The 24,784-nt window shown below is 36.7% G+C and overlaps 1 protein-coding gene across 2 annotated transcripts; it reads left to right on the forward strand.

Moving 5' to 3' along the window:
- The first annotated feature begins 5,024 nt into the window (after nt 1-5,024).
- LOC145156489 (uncharacterized) lies at nt 5,025-20,716 on the forward strand. Of its 2 annotated transcripts, none has more exons than XM_079075830.1 (11): nt 5,025-5,198; nt 5,630-5,711; nt 5,922-6,016; nt 17,386-17,513; nt 17,788-17,941; nt 18,624-18,777; nt 18,879-18,973; nt 19,426-19,484; nt 19,562-19,715; nt 20,066-20,228; nt 20,325-20,716. In XM_079075830.1, the coding sequence occupies exons 2-11, from the start codon at nt 5,675-5,677 to the stop codon at nt 20,411-20,413; spliced, it is 1,128 nt and encodes a 375-aa protein (XP_078931956.1). In that variant the 5' UTR covers nt 5,025-5,198; nt 5,630-5,674; the 3' UTR covers nt 20,414-20,716. The 2 variants fall into 2 exon arrangements, with proteins under 2 accessions (XP_078931956.1, XP_078931955.1); XM_079075829.1 differs by having other exon boundaries at nt 5,633-5,711.
- Nucleotides 20,717-24,784: the final 4,068 nt, after the last annotated feature.

Below are 24,784 nucleotides of genomic sequence, written 5' to 3' on the forward strand. Positions count from 1 at the left end.
CGAGGGTGTGAATGTACTGAGGAAATTGCCTTGTCTACGAGAATTTTCGTCAAGAGTAGTAATGCATAATCTGGGTAGGTATGTGCACCTAACTATGTTGGACCACGGAGCATGAGATAGTGAAATCAGTGTGGTGACGACTTGATGATGAGATTGTGGGGGTGATAAGAGAGTGAGCGGATCTGGGTGGGAGTAATCACTTAGGACTGTCAGGGAAAATCGTAGGGGAGCCCATGGCGAGTGAGAGAGTGTCATAAGACTACGGAGAGTCGTAGCATTCACGAGTCAATGAAAGGGAGTAATGTATGACTGCGGGGAGCCGTAGCATACACAAATTAGTAAGATAGTATCGTATGACTGCGTGGAGCCGTAGCATACATGAGTCAGTGAGAGAGTATCGTATGACTGCGGGGAGCCGTAGCATATACGAGGTAGTGAGAGAGTTTCATAAGACTACATAGATCAATAGCATTCACGAGTCAGTGAGAGGGAGTAACGTATGACTGCGGGGAGCTATAGCATACATGATTCATTGAGAGAGTATCGTATGACTGCGGGGAGCTGTAACATACACAAGGCAGTGATAGAGTGTCATAAGACTGCGGGGAGTCGTAACACTTATTAGTCAGTGAGAGAGAGTATTGTAAAACTGCGGGGAGCCGTAGCCTTTACTAGTCATGGTATGACGCAGAGGGGTTCTTAGGCCTGGGTAGAATGAGTCTATGGGAACTTGGTGGCCAGACCAAGGGCGAGACTGGGGTCTCTGTGATGGTCGTAAACCATATTCTCTCGATTGAGGGAGGGGTTGTCACAAATCAAAAGGATGGGAGGAATAATGTACGCGTGGATTCGCGGATCTCGGGTCACGAGTTGAGTATCAGATTGGATACGAGTGGTTCCAATTCTGTGTCGGACCAGACTCTTGTATTGAGTTTAGGCACTATCTGTGTGGAGGACGGATAGGTTGGAATTTCGTAGTTTTCAGATGGATTTCATTGTGAGTGGGGATGTTTCCCGTCTGATGTTTTAGATCTGGGTGGATCGGTTCCTTGGTTTGAGGAGAACCACGACACGTGGGAAGTAGCAAGTAGTAGACGACAGAGGTTGGAGGTGAGGTGTGACTTCAATTCGGTTGTAGTAATCGCTTAGGGTAAAGCGAACGTGGTGACTGTGAGTCCAGTGTGATTGGTTGAGACAACTTGGTTGGATAGAACGATTGTGAAGTCGTATTGCCGGATGTTTTAGGGTAGCCTTGGAGGTTCAACTCTTGGGTCGGGAGCTGACCTGGTACTCAGTGTTGGAAGGGACATTTGAAGGGAAGCCAGGGCTTATGGCTATGGATATCAGAGGATATTTCCGACCGGTCATGGTCATTCTTCTGGTGGCTGAAGGAAGAGTATTGAGATTCATTCCTCATATTGGTTGTGATAATGACACCGACAGTTGATACTTGGTGAGATGTGACCCCTCCGTTCCTTTTGAGCTACAATCTGGATCGACTGGTATGTCCGACATGAGTGATCAGCGGCCAATTATGGTGAAAGACTTGTTTCCGTCAATCGCAATGAGATAATCAGAGTTAGAAGTGATTTATCGGTCTGTGATTCGATGAGCGGTTGACATGGTGATATTCTATATGGGCGGTCTGTAGGGGAGGCAGACCACTACAGTTTCCAAGTTCTGAAGAGTTAGAGCTGATACTACAACGGAAAAAGGGTCCGTCCTTCTTCGGTTGGGAGTTCCTATTTGGTTTCGGGTGTCTTGGGAGGGAGATCATTGTATGATATGAGATTTTCAGGTGGTGCTTCTCGGGTGTTCGTTTCGATTGATGTGTTGATGAAGAACGATTTTGAGGGCGAAATCTAATTTAAGTGGGGGCGAATTGTAACACCTCGATTCCTGGATGTGGGACTTGAGGATTTTGTGCAAGTTGAAGGGCCTACTCGACGAGTTGAGTTAGGTTTTCCCTGTTTCTGGATTCAGAGTGAACTCGACGAGTTGATGAGACAACTCGACGAGTGGTTAGGGTTTTTCCCCGATCTTCTAGACTATGCATGGACTCGACGAGTTGGCTAGCAACTCGGCGAGCTGACTCAGGTTTTCGTGATTTCTGAGACTTGAGGAGTCGACGAGTTCATGAGCTGCACTCGACTAGTTGAGTTAACATGGACTGTTGACGTGAGTGTTGATTACCATTGACTTTTAGGGTTGGGTCAAGTTGTGGACTTTGGAGAACATGGAGGGGTAAAATGGTCTTTCACCCTTTTCGGGGATTTAGTAGAGGGGTTAGCTTAACGTTTTATATAATTGTTAAGTTGAGATGATTGTGATATGTGTAGGCGGAGTCTAGACCAACAGTTTGAGTGTGTGATATATTGCTTTACTCTGCGAGGTGAGTCTTCTCACTATAGTTACCTGAGTGGTAATACTGTGTGACCGGAGGGTCTTATTTGAGTTATCGACTGGAGGGTCCTATGTGCTTATACTGAGTTATATAATATTATGCATTTTGTCTTTGTGATATATGCTATATTATTATGTGCCTTATTGAGTTAGGACCGTAGGGTCCAAACCGAGTTGTGAGACCGGAGGGTCTTCACTGAGATACAGGACTGGAGGGTCTAACCCGAGCTGTGAGACCGGAAGGTCTTCACTGAGACACATGACCGGAGAGTCCACACCGAGCCGTGAGACCGGAGGGTCCTCACTGAGACGCATGACCAGAGGGTCCATGTCGAGCTATAGCCATAAAGGCTTATTATTTGTGTATGTGGTATTTTGGGGAACTCACTAAGCTTCGTGCTTACCGTGTTGTGTGATATGTGTTTCAGGTACCTCTCAGGATCGCGGGAAGGCGCCGACTTGATTGTACACACCAGTTAGAGATCATGATTTTGAGGATTCTGAGATTTTATCAAACATTGTTGACTTGTGTTTTGACAACTTATACATTTTGTGGTTTTTGGGAAATGTGATATTGAGTTTATGTGATTTTAAAAATGAAAAATTTATTAGAAAATTTACAGTGTTACATTATTGCATAAAACTTCAAAGTTTGGATTTTGATTTTTTGTTTTCTTCTTTTTTTTTCTCTCCAGTCTAAAATCTTTTTGTTCTTTCTTGGGGATAAGAAAGGTCTAAGCTTGGGGAGATTTGTTAGGTGCATTTTTTGCACACATTTTGTACTTTTATTTCATATCACTGCATTACATTTAGTCTTAATCTCATTCATTTTACATGTTTTTCGGGATATTCCATGATATTATTTCACTCACACACTTTTGTGATATTTCAAGGACTCTTGGAGGTGGGATCTCGCTTAGGAAGGTGAGTAGAAGATACGACCAAGATTTCACGACTTTCGGAGCATCGAGGAGGAAGTTATGGAAAATTTGAAGAGCGCGGCCATGCAGGGACTTCCACGGTCGTGGAAAATTAAATCATGAATTTACGTTGGCCGTGGATTTGAATCAACAATAGTAGTTTGAGCGTTCTACTTTTTTTGTTTACGCGAGCCGTGTAAACTACAGTGTTAATTTATGCGGGCCATGTAAACATGGACGTGGGTTTAGTGGTAGTTTTTCATTTTTTCTAAAAAGAGGCAACCGACTTCATTTTTTTATATATCGAATTTGGGAGCACTTTGGGTGATTTTCTGGAGAGTTTTGGAGTTGATTAACACTTGTGAATATTTGATTTCATTTTGTACGCACTTTAATTTCATTTTCTAGATTTATGATCTTGTTCTAGTCATGTGTGACTAGAACCCTAGTTTCTCCAACTTCATGTCTTGACTTTTTATTTGTGATTTCAAACATGCGACTTGATGTTTGGTTTTAATTTCTATCTAGTGAATTTGATTTTATTTCAATTGAATGTTTATTTCTAATTGTAATTCTTATTCGCCATTTGAATGAGGGTTAGGTCATTCAAGTTATCTAGTTGCAAAATTCATAATTGTTTTGTGAATTGGACTAGGTAATAAGCACTAAATTGATTTCCATTGAATGAATTTAGTGTAAATCTTATTCACACACCCTTACACTCCAGAGCTTGTGAGGAGTATTAGGTGTTGTTGGCAACATTCACATAAATCATATTGCAACCTTTTGATTTCTATCTAAGAGCTTGTATAGACTTAAACTAGAAGGTTGGGTTATTTTCAAAGAGCTTGTTCTGAATTTGACAACTTGGTGAATGGAAAGTGTTAGAGCTTGTTAACACTTACAAGTACCAACTTAGATAGAATTGAGTAGACATCATATCATTTTGGAATCACATCGCCAAATGTCATACATGAAGTTGGAGTCTTTATTAAAATTTGAATCTATCTCAATTAGTTAATTGTTTACTTGTTTCTTTAATCATTCTACTTGAATTCATTGCATATAAAATCCCCCTTTTTACTTTTGGTGACCCGAATACCTTGCGCAAAAAGGTATAAACATTAGTCATGTGTTTATGTGGATTGACCCTGCTTATCAAATACTATCCTTTTAGTGCAATATAGCAGTTTTCTTTTGGAGTATATTATACACCTAAAATTTGTTGGGTTTGGTGCTTCTAGCCCAACGGTATCAGGTGTTTCACTCCCTCTTTGAGGTCGAGAGTTCAAGTCTCGTTGCAGACATAGGTGAAATTAGGTGTGTTAGGCTCGGAGTAGTTTAGATTTGCCGGTAATATAAGCCTTTTAAAAATAATACTCAAACTTCAATCAAAATATAAATAAAACTATATTTTGGTTACTTTAACAATTTTAATAAAACTAGTAATGTATATATATTAAGGAAGAATTGTCAATTATATATAGTTAATAGTAAAATTATTATAAAATATAATATATTTGATTTATTAGTGGGGACTACATTTGAAAGAGTATGCTGCAATCATATAAGATACTTGTAAAATAGTGAGACACAATTGAAAGATAAGTTACATTATTATTAAAAAAACAAATTAAAAGAACTCTTTTATTAGATAACATAAGATTTTTCATATATAATTAAAAAAAAGTTCGGATAAAAAGTTTAGTTTTAAAACAAACAATAGTTTATGGTTTTTTCTATAACCAGATTTTTTCCCATCAATCCCTACCGATCTTCTCCCTGTTAAAAGGAGCCTCGGAAATCGCGCGATGAATCAATGATAGAAAACTTCAAACAGAAATCTGAGATTGTGCTTTTACGAATCGCTTTCAGGTACCAACATCTTTCGTCCTTCTTCTTATGTTGTTTTGTGTTTATAAATCAATAATAGAAAACTTTTGATCTTTGCCTTGTAAGTAAAATATCCTGATTTCTCATTATATATCTCAATCTCATATAAAACTACAAAAGAAATCAAATATCAGATGTAACTCTAAAAGGGTCGAACAGTAATCTAAGATTCTGGTAATTGATGAATATGTATAGCGAGTTTCTTAAAAGTTCTGTTCGATCTAAAAATCGATTGCCTATACGAAACATAACAGTTCTGTCCACAGCATCGAGCGATTAATGAGTTCTTTATTGATGCGACTTGATGTTGGATGCAATACATGATTGTAGTATTAATATTGTGAATCTTGATCCCACGAAAAAAAGCTTTTTTAGTCTCAAGTTATATTAAACTCGTTTTGATCTTTTTTAAGCAGGCTTGGTTCATCTCTAATCTTCAGTAAACCGATATTTTTGCCATGAGTAAAGAAAGCGCAAACAAGATGGAGGATTGCGGTAGAGCTTACACTTTCTATCACGTTTTTTAGTGTTGGTTTATCAGTTATAATAGATTATCATCTTGTATAAAATGTTACTTGGGCTTTTCCATGTTTTACGTTCATCATGTTAAAATCATATAGTGGTTTTATAAAATGTTTTTTTAGCTACCTCTATTATGTTATGCAACTAGCACTAAGGAGGTTTTTATGTTATAATGTACAACAGTGGGGAAGAAGGAACAACTGCTGGTGGATAAGCCGGATGATGCAGCAGTTGTAAATGTTGGCTCTACTAGTTATGATGAAAATGATGATGTTGTGGTACACTCTATACTTTTCTTTATGTTAGTCTAGTTGGTTAACCCCAAATATATGGTGTAACGCTATATGGTGTAGTCCGAAAACAAATGAAGAAAAAAAAAATAAAAAATAAAAATAAAAAAAAACTATTGCCTTTTGATATGTTTCTGTTATATTTTATTTTCTGTCTCAAGCCCTGTGCATGCTATCTCAGTTTTGTTGAAGTTTCATATAGCTTGCATGCATACATATTCCGTTTTCTATATCTAAGCCTTTTGCTTTAACCGCTTATTGTTACAACAGAATTTGAAAATATACATTATATCTACATATGACATAAAAGTTCAGATGACATTTCATTCCACTTGTATAGGCCAACAACCAAACTGATCATAGAATATAATGACTCATTCATTTCATTACTTTGCTTATTTCGTCTATTCAATTCCTTTGTCATTCATTCCATCCAACCAAACAAATACTTAAGCCGAGGAAGAGGATGGAATGGTTGGTTGTATTGGAACTCATTCTGTTGAAAAAATATGAAAGAAAACATATTTTTCTTATTATGTGTATATGTGCACGTCACAAAAAATACGTTTTTTCTTTTGATATTTTCAGCAGATGTCCTTAATAAGCGTCTAGGACTATTAAGTTGTTTTTCTTAAATATCGGGAACGTTGTGTTTGAATCTCTCTAATGAGAAAGTGCTACTGAATATAATGTTTATAGGGTTTCCCAAACATTAGAGAGGAGGTAATCTCACCAATGAGAATGTGCTACCAATTTCTTAGCTACAAATTACATAAAACAGAAGGGCTATATATATATATATATATATATATATATATATATATATATATATATATATATATATATATATATATATATATATATATATATATATATATATATATATACACTACTATTACGAAGGGTGTGAGAAAAGGGAGTATCGGTAGGCACAAAAAGGTGTTGTAACTTGTCCCGGCTAACTTTCTCCTACCACTAAAAAACATAATAAGTGCTAGAACCAATAACAATCATAAACAAGATAATGAAATAACCCTTCTGAAGTAATTAACCCAACAACACAAAATGAGATTGGTCTTCAGTAGAAACTTAAAGAGCTTATTTTTTGGGCTTCTTGTTCCTCAATATTAGAAGCATATGTGGCTTATCAATACCGACGACCCATTATCGGATAATGAAGTTGCAATTTGTACCTGGATTCTTGGTTGCGAGGCTGGATGTATGCTTTCCTTTCAATTTTTTGGAAGTGCCGGTTGGAACTAACATGTCTCTTAAACGCAATTGGTCGCCTATCGTTGAAAGAGTTCAAAATCGTCTTTCTTCTTGGAAAATAAAAAACCTTTCTTTTGGCGGTATATTGACTTTGGTCAAATCCATTCTCGATAGTCTTCCATTTTTATTTATTTTCTTTGTTTAAAGCCTTGAAATCTATTATTGATCACATTGAGAAATTACGAAGGAGATTCCATTGGGGAGGGAATGAAGAAAAAAAAAAAGATTAATTAGGTAGCTTGGAAAGTGGCTCTTGGTCCTAAAGAAAGTGGTACTCATCAAATGGTTGTGGAGATTCAAGACCGAACATGATTCTTTGTGGAGGCGGGTCATTTGTGCTATACATAATAACATCAGGAGGCCAATTAACTGTTTTGCTAAAAAATCCTTACATGGTAATTGGTTTAACATTTCGCAGGTTCCGAATGATTTGGAGGATATGAGTTTTAATCTTTCTTCCCTTTTCGAGGTAAAAGTTGGATCGGGCGCAAATACTCTTTTCTTGTTCAATAACTGGACGGGCTTGAGTAAACTTGATTCGACTTTCCCGCTGCTTTCATAATTGGATAAGAGGAAATATTGCTTTGTGGAAGAGAGAATTGCATATAATTCTGTTTCTTGGGCCCGGAAGAGACGACCAAATAACCTTGTTGAATTGGACAAACTCTACAAGATTAATGGGTGCATTAGCTCGTTAAATTTTACTGGCGGGACGGACTCCTGGAAATCCAAGTTATCTCGTGATGGAGATTTTTTTTGTTCATGATATTTGGGCCTGGATTATCTCTTAAGTAACAACCCCGTTAAGTAACCCTACGGTGTTGTTGAAGTTAGCTCCTATCAAGGTTATCTGTTTTATTTGATGCGTTTGTATAGGTCGCATTCTGTCTGTTTTTTCCCTTTCACGGGGTGGAATTTCTGTCTCTTCTCATGCCTATCACGGGTGTTTCGACGGGGTTGATGAAACTGATCATTTACTCGTCTGCTGCCCTAAATCGAACCATCTTGGAAAACGGAATTTTACAACTCTCCCCAAGTTAAATTAGATTTCGTCCTCGAAATCATTCCTTCCTACTTCTCTACCATACTAGTCGACCTTGTCCGAACTTCCTAACTTTTGATTAGGACAGATAAGTCATCTTATACAGACAGCCACCCAATGCTACCATCCATGCCTATTCTTAGCAAAAATCATTTACCCTGACGAATAAGTGAACCTTATCAAACCAACTTTAATCAATGAAAAGTGACCACCACTACTCTGATAGAAATCCGAAACCTGACACCATGCCTGACTTCTAGATAGACAGAATCATTCAAACACAACCATAATGACTCCTTTATGCAACCCGGACCGAACAAACCTCTCCGACCCTGAATTATCCCACTGATATCGAAGAAACAGAACCCTTTAGCATTCGCCAACGCCGATAACCCTGCACCCAAAAACAAGGGCGACTCCCAACACGACTCTCAATCATTGATGTCATACCAACATAAAATAACATTCTACTAACCATCATTCACATTTTGATCTATCCAATATCTTCTTATTCTAAGCTGACCAACCAATCAACTAGAGTACCGAATTCATATCAGTCGCTGAAGCTGATAGCCTCACACACGATCACACCACAAGACTCTAACAACCCTTTTGTTCAAACAAGCGGAGACATAACCAACCAACACACGAACATTAGGTAGTCCACTTCGTTCTAGATGAATGCTACTGGCCCAGCCGTAGTCTTACATCACACCCGACCCCAAATCGGCCTACAACCTTCCTCAATCCCACGAATGTTGTGGCCCACCCACAGTCTCACAACCCTTCCTGACATACTCGAAATCTACCTAGTGAGGGCTACAAGCCAAATTGTAGGTTCTCAACACTCTCACAATTGCCCATCGACCTGGTGAATGCTACGGCCCACACCGCAACCTTACATCACCTCCACACTACATGACAACCTAGTAAATGCTATGGACCACCCCGCAGTCTTACAACACTTCCATTCTGCCTACCATCCTAGTAAATGCTACAGAACACCCCACAGTCTTACAACACTTCCACCACTGCCTACCAATCTAGTGAATGCTATCGGTCACCCCGCAGTCTTACAACACTTCTACCACTGCCATGGTCCCATCCCATGGTCTTGCCAACTATCCACGAGAAAACTTAGCCAAGAATCAATACAAGTCGAAACCCACATCTTGCTAAACCCCAGTCAGGTGTTTGGGTTATGTTTTGAACCCCAAGGCCTTCATCAGACAAGAATAGGCAGAGAGGTCCTAACACCAGCCTAAACCCAAAACTAACTACAAATCTATAATGCACCACTACTGATGCTTCATGCTCTCGGACATGATAACCTGGATTTTGATCATTTACTTCCCTGATAACAACTGACCACCGTACATTATTCCTTGCATAAATTTTCGCACATTCCACGATCAGAATTGGCTATCCACTTGCTCTTAGCATGTCATTCCAAGTTGACCCGCATTTGGAACATTTCCATTAATCCCAAGAGATTCTCCCACACTTAGAATCATCTATACCTTGTCAACCTCATACCATTCGAATTTCCAAGACATCTACAATTTCACTACTTAAAACTTCCACCAACCTATGCTTGCAAGAACTAAAATCCCATGACCAGCCGTCCTAGCGTACATACATCCCAAAAATCCGGATGGATACACCCTAATATCTCAATGAAAACTTGATATCTCCAAGCACCTTCCACTAATACAACTTCAAAATCCTCGAGCGACTTTCATGGATGACGAAGAACGTATAACCCCACTATCAAAACGGGTGGATAACCAATCCAACAATCCACTTGCTACATAGCACTATCCATGCGAACATGCGATCAACCACGCAATGAAGGTGTGTATTTGATAACAACTTAACCTTACACTCATGATTTGACCAATTCTTTATTGCATCGCAATCACAAACGACCCCTACAAGTCCTGAATTCAAATCCAAGATGCTTACGCTACAACTTCTCCAGACTCCTTGCTGAAACTACCAAAAATCTGATCGGTTATTAGTTCTCTAAGAAATGCACTCAGTCTTCCTCCACTTAAGGCTTGCTCTGTCATTAGACGACATCTCCCCCATTGAAGCCTAAAACCGGCTCACCTAAATACCCTCTAAACACAACTCTTAGTATGCAAAATGGCATATGAAGATTCTGCAACATCAGCTGATGGAAGTCGGATCTCTTCGGCCTGCAACTGAAATGCTCGGCTCCTCCCTACGGGAGTCTCCACTCTATCCTTGCAGCCATCAGTAATCCTCATAGTAGCTAAGGCTGGTGTCCACACCACTCCACCCGTCAATCCCAGACAATCAGCCTTCTTATGGCCCACTTGGTTGCAGTGGAAACATAAAGGACTCGATCCCTAGGGGAAATTCCTGCTGCCATGACCAATCTCGCCACACTTGTAGCAACCCATTCCCCTAGATCGACATGCCCCATCGTGTTGTTTCCTGCATTTGTCGTAATGGCCCCAACCCTGTTGGCCTCTAGCTTGTGAAATGAATGTCTTGGGCTTCTTCGTTGAAGCCTCAGATGTATGAACCTGCTATGCCTTCCTCTTATAGAGGTGCTCTAAGTCAATTTTCTGCTCTCGGGCTCTAGCTATAATGTCCTCTAATATCTGACAAGCTGAAAAGCTAACAAACTCCCTGATATCTGCCCTTAGCATGTCGTGGTACCGAGTCTTCTTCATCTCCTCATCTGCAGCATAATGTGGGACCATCAAAGCTCTCTCTCTAAACTTGGTGGTGATCTCGGCCACAGTTACAGTTGTTTGGTGTACGTCCTAAAACTCCCTTGCTAGCTGTTGCACCTCGACAGCCGATGCACACTCTACTCGAAATTTTAACACAAAATTAGGTCAATTCATAGCCTCAATAACCAGTGCTCCTAGAGCATATCCAACCTCCTCCCACCAATCTTGGACTCGCTTCCTCAGACACCCTACAACGAACCTCACATTCGACCCCTCACGACAAAAGCTCTTCATCTGGGCACACTCCATGTACGATATCCATCGCCTGGCGATAATGCTCTGGTGCCCCACATCGCGGAAAATCCTTGAAGGTGAGGGTATGGTCTCCGTATTGCCTGGTGGACATCTCGACTCGATAGGCCTAAAGGCTCTCCTCCATCATCTCAATAAACCCTTCCTTGATCGTCCCAAACATCATCGGGGTCACATCAAGGATACCTCATGTAATCTCCGATGCGATGAACTCGCGTAATCCCTCATCAATTGGTTCAGTACCAGAGCCCGAATCGGAACCAGATCCTGAACCTCCTGCTTCGCCACGTGTCATCACTATTATGGAAAGAAACCTTACCATGATCAGAACATACCCAAAGAATCCTCATTCCATAGGCTCCCTAGAATCTTCGTGATTTTCCTTGATTCGAGTACGGATCATGTGCTTTCATTAGTACGGGCCCAATACTACCTTCCACACCTATCCATACTTTCCTCAAGAATTATCCCAAATCCTCTAAGTCATATTCTCAAACTGGTACTCCAATTACCCGCTAAACAGCGCATCCAAACCCACTAAAACACTTCCTAAGTTGTCCTAGGTTCCTCACCCCACCCTGCTATCAGCTGCTAAAGAACCTCTACTAATGTCAGCTAACTACTTCATGAATACAATTATGTGCAACAAAGCTTAGATAATCCTTCGACTAAAAGACTCAACCCTACAATGGTTAGACTCAGACGAGAGCTGTGCAATAGGGCCAAATCAATCAATCTGAGATTATTTAACATTTGCAGAATTTAACTTAACATATTCATGAATAATTAACTCACATCAATATGAGTCCCACAAAGTACAAAGCAAGCAACATTTAGGCATTGAGTAATCTAGTCTTGTGCATCACCTAATCAGCCCATTCTATCCAACCACTAAAATCCATACTAGCATGCAGTTCTAAAAGCTCAACTAATAAGCATATAAAGGAATCTCTCCTATTATTCTATCATGCAATCCTGAGCAGATCCTTAGCCCTAATATAGCATGCAGTTCTCATAACATATAACATAACATCATGTATGAGTATTCTGGGAATCACTTACTTGAGCTCGGCTGATTGCATGCATCGCACCCCTTTTTTTTTATCGAAATCTTTTAGAAAAATCATTTTCTTTCAAAAAGATTATCAACTCCTCAGTTTGAATTCAGACACACCTGAGATTGTGCCCGAATCCCTCAAACCAAGGCTAAGGTACCAACTTGTAACTTCCCAAAAATCCATAGTAAAATTTTCATTTTTAGAACAATAGACCCATACAAACGAGTTGTTCCAAAACCAATCAAAGTGAATATATCATTTAAACATCAGAGTAAAAATCACAAATAGCCAATGTGGAAAACTCTAGGGGATGTTGTGCAGTCACGTCGGGCCTTTCCCTTTGGAATCGGAAGTACCTGAAACTATAAACATGAAACCGTAAGCACAAAGCTTAGTGAGTTCCCCAGAATACCACATACCATACATATAATAGAGAATGATATGTGGGAACCATAGTCTTACAATTACTATCATGCCATTTGCCGTATCATGGTCTTTCCTTTCCATGCGGGGGCCAAAACTCAATTCTTACAAACAAGTGCCAAGAGCCACCTCCTGGTCTTCCATGCAAGTATCACAAAGACAACTAGCATACTACATATAACTTCTAGGGTCCAGACCCTGGTCTTGCATACAACTTGTCGGGATCCATATACGGGTCTTTTATACAATTGCCAGGGGCTACCACTTGGTCTTCCTACATAACATAATCCAGTGGGCCGACATTGGTGTCTTCGACCCACAAGTACAGTGAGGACACTCACCTAACTCACAAAGCCAACTAGAACTCAGCTCAATACCGCGTCGATTATAGCTAACAACTTTTACTGCCAAATAATGGGTGCTAAACACCTCCTACAATCCATACAAGGTAAACCCTAAGTCTACCCTCTAAAAAATAGAAATTTCACCAAAAGTCAAGCCATTCCAAAAATCAACTGTCAAAGTCAAAGTCAACAGCCAGTAATGTTAACCAATGATCCTCACGTTGTGACCAAGCCTTGGTCACGTCATGAGAGTACACTCAATCCGATTCCAACTCGACTCGCTCTAACTCGACCAACTCAGTCATAGACAATCCTTTGGACTGACCTCACGATGTGAACATCCCTCTATTACATCGTGAGCCGCAAAAGACTCAGCACAAACAGGTTCTATCATGGTCACGTCGTGACTACAGCATAAAACAAAAGTCCAAAGATTTGAGTCCTTAATCCATTAAGTCTTTCACTCTAACTTTTCCAGAAGCTAAAGGGAACTCCAAAGGTCCATAAAAATGATTACTTGATGGACATGCATGCCTAATGTATGTCCTCCATCCATTCTAGGTCAAAATGAAGAGACTATACCCAAAATTCTCATGCATGGATAAACTAGGGTTAAATGGGATGTGAATAGCAGTGGAGGTTGATGGGGGTGAGTATCCAAAGGCCATAATGTTGCTTAAATAGGGGTCAGGCCCTAAAAATTAGGGTTTAGTCATTGGTTACGTATGCCCTGCGTACACCACGTGCGCCCAACGTACGTGGCTAAGCTTCCCGGTTCAAGGTGCGTATGTACGCTAAGCGTACCTAAATGTACGCCCAACGTACGAGGGGACCATTTTCGCAAAATATTTTAAACTTCAAAGACCAAAGAGGAATGTACCTGGAACCGAATGTTACAATTTACTAAAAAGTTTGGGTTGGGTTGGTTATCAACTCGTTTACTTAAATAGATTGGGTTGGTTAGAGATTTTCAACCCATTTAATTAAACAGGTCAACCCGTTTATGATCCAACCCAACCCATTGCCACCCTTAAATGAGAGCATCCCGCTAATGCTCAATACCACTTCCATTTTTTCTTCATTAGTAAGCTGGTAGATGGCTAAGTACCTTTCAAATTGTAAAATCTAGGATCAATCCCGTCAAACATGGGCATGCCAATTTTGCGATGTCGGTGGTTGTAACTCCTTCACTGTTCCTAACTCCTTCAAAGAACCAAATTTCATCATTGTTAGAGCAGTTCCACCGATTGGAGTGTCTTTGTTGGTGTTGAAGATAACCATTGGGGTTCCTCCTGCAGAACTAAGGTGTTGTTTCCATTTCCTAAAAGAACTTCATATTTCTCCATTATCTTAGACATTGTTTTGCTAGTTCTTCTTTCCTTTAGAGTATACTTTCCATCTTCTACAATTACTCTCCAATGGAACCAAACTGGGTTTAGAACTGTTCTTGCATTATACCACCACTTTCTCCTCATTATCTAGTATCTTGCTAGTCATCTTTTTTCTCATAATAGAATGCTCTAAGACCACTTGATAACCTCAATGTTACTCAAGAATTAAATCACTTAGATTAACAAAACATTCATATTTCATTTACTGTCGATCTCAATATTTTTAAGGTTTCCCAAACTTTCTAGAGAATGGAATATGTCCAATGAGAATTAGGCTGCCAATTTCTTACCTATAGAATCCAAAAACAAAAGGACTATATATACTATTATTATAATAACCATATTAAAACCAGGGGGAGTGATGATGTGTATGCTATGATGCCACATCATTTTTTTACATGTCAGGTAAGCATAACATGGTGTTAGGGAGTGATAGTGTGTTAGCATGCCTTTGGAAGAATAAAAATAATAAATAAATAAATAAAACAACCTATACACTCTTTCTCCTCTTTCATCTTGCTAAGCTACCATCGACCCAATCTTGGAGCAACCCCCGTTAGCGTGTGCTAGGGGGCGGTGTTCAGCATGCGCTAAGAGCTTGACAATGGGCTTGCCACACCCACTCCCTGTGGTCTAAGACTCTAAGGGTATGACAAAAGGGAATGTCATCACAACAAAGTGTTGTCCCAACTAACCTTGTCCCACCACTAAAAAATGACAAAAGTGCTAGAAACCAATGACAATCATAAACAAGACAATGAAATTATCCTTCTAAAGTAGTTCGGTCAGCAACATCCCAAAGTGAGATGGGCCTTCGGTACAAACTTAAACAACTTAGTTCTTGGGCTTCATATTCCTCTAGCTAAACACTAGAAACGTGAAACGTCTGTGGCTTATCATATACATTATATTTACATATTATATTATATACCTTTTAATTGCCAGAAAATGGATTAGTTGCATGTATTATTCCTTATTTACCAATATACACTTTTGGTCCCCATAGTTTTAAGGGTAAATACACAAAAGACACTAAATTTACACCAAAATTTTAATTTGACACTGTGTTTTGCTTTTGTCTCAAATTTGACACTGTGTTTTCCATTTTTTTTTTTACAATTATGACCATTTGACCGGTCAACCTGCTAACGTGTCAATTTTGATGACGTGACATGCTGGTGTGTCAAAATTGAATTTTTTTCCCCATAAAAGATACTAAGTTTTCACTTTTTTTGATTTTGACACTAAGTTTATTTTTTTTTTCAATTTTGACACTCTATTTTTTTGTTTCATGTCGAACATCATTTTTTCCAATTTTATTCAATATCGACCATTTTCCATTTGAAGCCGTATAAATATATTTTTTTATTACATTTTAAACCATATAATTACATTTTTTTCGTTTAAAAACCATATTTTTATATATATACAAGGTTTTTTTTACATTATAAGTATAATGTTATGAATAAATATGTATTAGTTATATCATGAGAACCAAACTAACCATAAGCTTCGAATAAGATGTAAAAATTTCATGTGTTGCAAACCTAAACCTCTAGTCCTTGATCGACTACACGCCTCCAAACCTCCAAACTCATTATAAAGTTGAATATTTAATATAAAATACGGTTTTTATACAACTAATACATATTTAAAAAAATATTTATACGGTTTCAAATGGAAAATGGTCATCATTAAACAAAATTAGAAAAAATAATGTTCGATTTGGAATAAAAAAACAGAGTGTCAAAATTGAAAGAAAAAATTAAACTTAGTGTCAAAATCGAAAAAAGTGAAAACTTAATGTCTTTTGTGGGAAAATTTTCAGTTTTGACACGTCAACATGTCATGTCAGCATGCCACGTCTGCAGGTAACCGGGTTGACCGATCAAGTTGTGAGAATTGTAAAAAATTGGAAAACACAGTGTCAAATTAAATTTTGGTGTAAACTTAGTGTCTTTTGTGCTATTTACCCTACTTTTAATTTCAAAAAGAAATGAATTAATTACAATTTTGGTCCCTACACCTCTTAATTAGGAAATGGTTTAATTACAGGGTTTGGTCCCTATAGTTTTTAAATCTGTAAGTAAATTGATTACTTACACTTTTGGTCCTTGTAGTTTTTAGTTTAGGAAATAACAAATTACTGAACAAATTACTACAATTTTGGTCCCTCTAGTTTTTAATTCTAAAATTAGGAAATGGATTAATTATATTTTCCGTCCCTGTAGTTTTTAAACTGTGGGTCCCTTTTTATTATTCTAGTTATTATTATATAACTATTTATCATTTCTTTTACTAAATAGGTCATCTTTCTATCTTTGTTTTTTAATTATTTTTTATGTATGTATCTCAAATACATAAATTAAGCAAGTAATTTTACATACTGTATAATTTTATTCAATCGAAAATATAGGAATAATAATCTGGCCGCAACGCACGGGAAAATCACCACTCATGGTATATAAATTCTAATGAAAATCTAGTTATTCTTAAAGGCAAACCGAGTCCAAATGACTCACTCCATTACCTATTGCTTATCTCATTACGTTGTCTGTTCAGTTATTCCATTCTATCCAACTGAAGGGAATATTGTTGGTATAACTCACTTTGGTATCCATGTAGAGCTAAATAGTTGTTATATTTGACTGGAAATGTTACATATCCTATTACCTTAAGATTTTAAGACTTTAATATATCTGATAAAAACAAATATCAAATGGATAATATTGTCTTTTATTCTTGTGTAGTTTTCTTGTAAAACAATAATTACTCACCATAATTCCCTTTTTATGTATGTGTATTAGTCATCGGTCATTGCACCACCATCTCTTGTAGAGAAGACCTCAATGAAGTTCACATCCAAACAAACATGTGATAAACGAAAGATGGTTCAAGTAGAAGAAGAGTCAGTAAAGAATCTCCGTAAACAAAGGTGAATGATATTTCTATTCACAAGTATGAACAAATATTATTTTTCCAACACATTATATACCAATTTTGTTCATGACATCAAATATATTTTGTGTGATCTAGCTTTATTGGTATAGTAAAACTAGAAATCTAAAACATCAATTTGTTGGTTGTTATTTGGCATATGGACCTACTTTTGAAATTTTAAAATAGTACCGATTTCACCTAAATTTTTTTTTGTTATACCCTATTATAAACACAGATGTTTATATGTGTACGTCTTCCTTCACGTACAGGCTTATGGATGGAGCGGGTTTTAAAACCACTGCAGAATTTTTTTCCTCAAAGAAGGGTGACGACATAAGCATTGACAATTTTATTCTAGAATCAGAGAGTGACTTAACAGATTATGCAGCACTCATTTATGGTAAGCACCTCAGGCCATTCCAGGTATGTTGAAGTTGAATCAGCCTAACTGCTAGAAATAGCACCATATTTTTATGTACCTATTTGTTATAACATCCTACTTGTATTTCTTTCTATCACAACATTTTGCCTCCAATTTGTTTTTTTCTTGATAAGTCATTGTACCTAAAAGAAATGTACCCATTTATAGGACATTATACACTGACATAGTTGGTGGAATTTTCAAGTACAATGTTGTATGGGAAGAAATGAAAGTAAGTTGTTATAATAATTAATAAACAAATCAATCAACGCTGTTGCTATTTTTATATTATGATATCCTACTTTCATATTTTTGTGTTACAACATCGTAGTTTCGGTTTATTATTATTATTATTATTATTATTATTATTATTATTATTATTATTAAGGCAATGTATTTCAAAAAACCAACCAAATTACAACATTGTACAACCATTCTTTTTTTTCATTATAATTTGCAAACTCTAGCCCTTTATGGTAGTGATGATTGCCTTTGTATTATGATGACATTGCTATGATTAGTAGATTTTTAATAGTGCATTGATGTAATAAGAAGAAATCAAAGGCAAGATGCTATATTAAACAACTCACTGAAAATAGGTTGTTTTTTCATGCATTTATGTTTTAATTTGCTGTTTTATTAAGGGTTGATACTGTAGACAACTAATCAATTTGTATGATACAGAAAAGCAGTCTTTATCTTAGCGTGATGAGGCGTCTAATGGAGTTCTCAATGACTAGGCTAAAAGTTGCAGATGTAAAACTTGTTATTAGTGATGCATCTACCATTGCCATAAATAAGATATTAGCGGAGGCTAAAGTTGCTAAAAAGAAGACTGGTGTGTCCCTTTTTTTATATCTATTTAAGTGGTAAATAAAATCAGTTTTACCTTTTGAAAATGATTTACTAAGGAGGTTTTTATGTTATAATGTACAACAGAGAAAAAGAAGGAACAGCTGGTGGTTGATAAGCCGGATAATGCAACAGTTGTAAATGTTGTTTCTACTGGTTATCATGAAAAACAGGGTGTTCCGGTACACTCTATACTTCGTTATTCTCAGTCTATATAGTGTAATGTTATATGGTGTAGTCCAAAAACAAATGCGGAAAGATCAAAAGAGTAATGCCTTTTGATCTGTTTCTATTATCTTTTATTTAATGTTTCAATCCCTATGTGTGCTATCTCAGTTTTGTTGAACTTTCATATAACTTGCATGCGTACATATTCCGTTTTCTCTATCTAAGCCTTTTGCTTTAACTGCTTATTGTTAGAATAGAATTCAAAAACTATACATTATGCGACATCAAAAATTCAGATGACATTTCATTCCACTTGTGTAGGCATAGGCCAACAACCAAACTGATCATGGAATATAATGACTCATTTCTTTCATTACCTTGCTTATTTCGTCCATTCAATTGCTTGTAGTTTTCTTGTTTAACAGTCAATACTCACCATAATCCTCCTTTCATATATGTGTATCAGTCAATAGTCACCGCACCATCACATCCTGCAGTAAAGAAGCCCCTGCATATGCATGACTGGTGAATGAAAATTTAAAATAGTACTTCTTCATCTTTACTACCAACACAAATTTTAATGTGTCTTCCTTCACTTACAGGCCTGTGCACAGAGATCCTGCTAAAATTGCAGCAGAACAATTTGCCTTACTGATAAGTGACGACATGATCATTGACAATTTTGTTCCAAAATCAAAGAGTGACTTAGGAAAATATGCATCACTCATTCATAGTAAATACATCAAGCCACATGAGGTATGTTGAATCAGGGTAATTTTAGAAATAGCCATGTACTTTTATGCATCTGTTTGACTTAAGAAAATATGCGTCACTCATTTATAGGTATGTTGAATCGGTATTTTGCCCTCAATTTTTTTTTCTTGATAAGACATTTGTACCTAAAAACAATATACCCGGTTATAGGACATTATACATTGCTATAGTTGTTAGATTTTTCAAAGTGCAATGCTGTATGGAAAGAAATTAAACTAAGATCCTTTATTAAACAAATCATTGAAAGTAGGTTGAGTTTTTTCCTTCATTTATGTTCTAGTATGCTAGGGTTCATAATGAAGACAACTAACAAATAAGCTTGTATGATGCAGGAAAGCTCTCTTTATATTAGTTTGCTGAAGTCTGTAATGGTAGCATCAGTGGTTAACCTAACAGGTAATGATGCAAAAGTTGTTGTAGATGTTGTACATTCTATTGTCTATCCAAAGATGACAGCAGAGAAAAAAGAGAAAGAAGCTGATGCTGCAAAGACTGGTATGTCATTTTTTAGTTTCTCTATTTAAGTGGTAGAGAAAATTAATTTTACTTCTTGAAATCATAAGGAGGTTTTTATGTTATAATGTACAACAGGTGAAAAGGACGAACAACTGCCTGATGATGATGATGATGATGCAGATTCAAATGCTGGCATTTTTCGTTACGGTTATGATTTCTTGTGATACTTGTTGGGTGTCATTCTTGGTGGTTCCTGCAGTTTTGATGAGTTTCCTGAATGAGTGTTTAGTTTCAGTAGTAGTAGCCCTGCCTGCTTATAGAGATATCCATGGAAATTGAATTTACTTTCTTCACCTTTGGGTTATATCAGTGATTGAACGACCAGAGTTTTGGATCATCTAATGTGTCACTTGAATGCAATCTGTTTCGCAAACTTAGTTCCAATAGTGATTCTGTCAATTCATGAGAATGTTTTCTAAGTAAAATAAGTGGTGGAACACATTGAGTTGATGATTATTTCCCTTATTAGTCCCTTAAATAAACTGCTTCTCATGTTGTTGATTTAACAAGTACACAATAATTTACTTTTGTTTTAGTTGGTACTATAGAATAAAATCACAAATGAATTTATTGATTAAAGTAATAGAACAAACTAGTTAATAAAAAAAGATATGTGAGAGCTCTTCCATGAATCCAAAGGAGTACCCATTTCGACTTACTTTTTGTCCCATTTTCCCATATCTACTTCTATACGCTTTCTTTTTCTTTTTCCATATAGGTTTCATGACTCCAAACATTTCTAATCTACTTATAAATCTATCCCAAGTCCTAGATTAGACATGAACCCTCAACTTTTTATATATGTCTCATGATATTCTTGGGCACTTGTTTGTTTGGTCCAAATGTATTATGTCTTTACCCCGCAGAAATTTAATTGGTAACTAATAATTCTGCTTTTACCAATATATGTGGGTTCTTTTATTTACATTGTTCTAAAGGTTTTTGAGTTCTTAGTTTTTTTTAATTTTAAAAAGCATATCGAGGGTTTTAATTTTAGGCTAAACAACTTCACTCAAGATGCAAAATGTTGTCGACCATTTTGTTCCACACAACATTTTTAAGACTTAGATTGGAAACAAACATAACAAATGCAACAAAATTTACATGTATTAGAAAGGAAACACTTAAAAACAATGATTCCTCAACAAACAAATCTCGATATCGTCTGCTGAGCACAAGCATTCAAACCATATAGTAAGTCATGGTTTGAGTCTATAATTCATGAATGCAAGATAAAGGAAACACATATATCACTCTTCTTTCTTTCTTTCTTTTTTTCTTTTTTTTGTTGGAATTAATACACTTTAAAAGATCTTGAGTAAACTAGATAAAGATACAATCAAGCTAATGACTGCACAACATGTGACTAACACCTATACCAACTATGAAGCCAACATGAACAACGCCCCTGAACAAAGTAGAGGTGGAAGCAATACCCATGAAAATAATAGTAACGTTCCAAGGGCATGCACCTATGAAGAATTCATGAACTACAAACCCATACTCTTCCACGATAATGAAGGAGTTGTAGGAACGACTCTCTGGACTGAAAAGATGGAATCGATATTCCACATCAATTCTTGTGCGGAAACTTGTCGTGTTAAGTTTGCGACATGCACCTTCATGGATGTATCCCTTACCTGGTGGAACAACTATACCAAGACCAAGGGCATTAACCCAGCCTATGGCATAACTTGGGGAGAACTAAAACCGGTGCTCATAGAAAGATTCTGCCCCAGAGATGAGATACATAAATTGGAGCAAGAATTGTGCAGCTTAACCATGAATGGAACGTAGATTTTATCCTACACATCCTGATACAACGATTTTGCAATCCTCTATCTCAGTCTCGTAACTCCGGAGTGTAAGAAGATCAATGGATACATGTAACACCCTCGACCTCTAACATCTAATCTATAAGAATTATCAAAATTTTATTTACAATTACGGAAAATATAATCAAAATTTAAAACTTTTTACATCCCATGTTAAATCAATTGAGCACACTATAAATCTATCTATTTATATAAAAGAAGAATACAAAATAGCATCCTAATATTTAAATCTTGATCTTGTGCTTTTGTCTACTCACTCTTCTAGTACCACTGAAGCTCGTAGCTGCAAAACATAAAATCTCTACTACATTAGACACTAGGTCTGGTGAGTTATTCTCCTATCTTTTATTACCTTCTCTCTCGTAATCCGTACTCTGTTATATCTCATCTCTACTTAAGCTTATATACTCTATATATCTCATATAGTATATATCATCTCAACTCAGTCTCATATGCTCTCTCATATGCTCTCTCATATGCTCTGTATATCTCATCTCATTCTCAGTCTCGTATTCTCTACATATATCCATCTCACACTCAATCTCATACATTTTGTATGTCTCATCTCCATTAGATCTCGTATACTCTATATAACCCATCTAATGCTCAATCTCGTACACTCCATATAACTCATCTCATGCTCAGTCTCGTATACTCTATATATCCATCTCGCACTCAATCTCGTGCACTCTGCATGTCTCATCTCAATTATATATATATATATATATATATATATATATATATATATATATATATATATATATATATATATATATATATATATATATATCATCTCATTCTCAATCTCATATACTTTGTATGTTTCATCTCGACTATACTCATTTTGTAATCTCATTCCCGAAGGAAATATACTCATATCTCAATCTCATTCTCAAAGGCAATATACACATATCTCAATCTCGTTCCCGAAGGAATATCAATCTCAATCCCCAAAGGAAATATACTCATATCTCGATCTCGTTCTCGAAGGAATATAAATCTTATATCTCGAAGGAAATATACTCGTATCTCGATCTCGTTCCCGAAGGAATATAAATCTTATTTCCCAAAGGAAATATATTCGCATCTCGTTCTCGTTCTTGAAGGAATACAAATCTCATTTCCCGAAGGAAATATACTCGTATCACGATCTCGTTCCTGAAGGAATAAAAATCTCATTTACCGAAGGAAATATACTTGTATCTTGATCTTGTTCCCGAAGGAATATAAATCTTATTTCCCGAAGGAAATGTACTCGTATCTTGATCTCATTCTCGAAGGAATATAAATCTCATTTCCCGAAGGATATATACTAATATCTCGATCCCGTTCCCGAAGGAATATAAATCTCATTTCCCGAAGGAAATATACTCCTATCTGGATCTCGTTCCCGAAGGAATATAAATCTCATTTCCCAAAGGAAATATACTCGGATATTGAACTCGTTCCCGAAGGAATATAAATCTCATTTCTCGAAGGAAATGTACTTGTATCTCAATCTCTTTCCCGAAGGAATATAAATCTCATTTCCCGAAGGAATATAAATCTCATTTCCCGAAGGAAATTAGGCTCATCACATGCTCAGCTACATGTCTCTATGTATATCTCATACATATACTCAAATCATATACATATATGCTCAGATCCATGTTCCTATGTATATTCATGATCTACTTCTATCTCATAACTTGATGGCACTTACTTAGTGCCTCACGATTCTCATACTTACATGTAAAGATATATAATTTAAACATATAACAGTCATAAAGAAAGAGGGAGAGTGATGAATCACCATATCAGTCAGTGATCTATATCTCTTGAGTTAATACCTGTTACGAAACACGAAACACATGTATAACAAGTTCTTCCCTCTTTTATAAGATTTTGTCCTCGGAATCTATTTTAATCTCGTTTCACCGATCTAAAATATCTTATTCACTCAGTTCTCATTAGTTCTCATGCTCTTACTCTATCTCATCTCATGCTTTTTCATCTACTATTATTCTCATCTTATGTTCTCTCGTCTTTTCTAAATCTCATCTCATTTCTCTATTCTTTCTCAAACTCTTTTTTCTATTTTAATATCATCTAACTCTTTGGTAGCAATCGATTTTAATTTCTAGGGAAAATGGTCCTCATAATTACAAATCGTCACTTCTCCTAATCATTAACATCCTTCACCAATATCAAAATCAATCAATCCTCCACATAATTGGTAGTATACCATTACTCAAGTTGGCTATTTCTCTTAGCCTTTTCTCAATTACTATAGGATACTCGACTTATGGCTAATCTCTTAAGCCACAAGTAGATCACTAACATGAATTATATGGAGTAAAACTCATCAAATCCTTCACATAAATAGATATCGACTAAATGCTCGGCAAGTCAATCCATTGTGAATCATATCTCAAATACTATCACTCATTTCTCAACAACTTCACGAGTTCACAAATCATTCAATTCAACCTACTCAAATACTCATGAATCACTCAAATTAATTACTCGAATCACTTAAATCAATCACTCAGTTCGATCATTCATATCAATATAGATTTATCAGATCAACTATTCAGATCATTCACTTTCATCCAAAATAAATTACCTAGATAAATCACTTAAATCAATTACTTTGATCAATACATATCACTCAAATCAGTTTTAAACACTCATACCAATCACTCAGATCAATCACTTAAA

This window comes from Lactuca virosa, chromosome 2 (assembly GCF_052849685.1).
Source record: "Lactuca virosa cultivar CGN04683 chromosome 2, Lactuca_virosa_CGN04683_v6, whole genome shotgun sequence".
Lineage (NCBI taxonomy): Eukaryota > Viridiplantae > Streptophyta > Magnoliopsida > Asterales > Asteraceae > Lactuca > Lactuca virosa.

Excerpts from the sequence above, each read along its gene's own strand:
- LOC145156489 (XM_079075830.1), top strand. The coding sequence starts at position 5,675 with ATGAGTAAAGAAAGCGCAAACAAGATGGAGGATTGCG. Across the intron at positions 18,974-19,425 it reads ATGAAAAACAGGGTGTTCCG|TCAATAGTCACCGCACCATC; the intron begins GTACACTCTATA and ends TATGTGTATCAG. Across the intron at positions 20,229-20,324 it reads AGCTGATGCTGCAAAGACTG|GTGAAAAGGACGAACAACTG; the intron begins GTATGTCATTTT and ends AATGTACAACAG.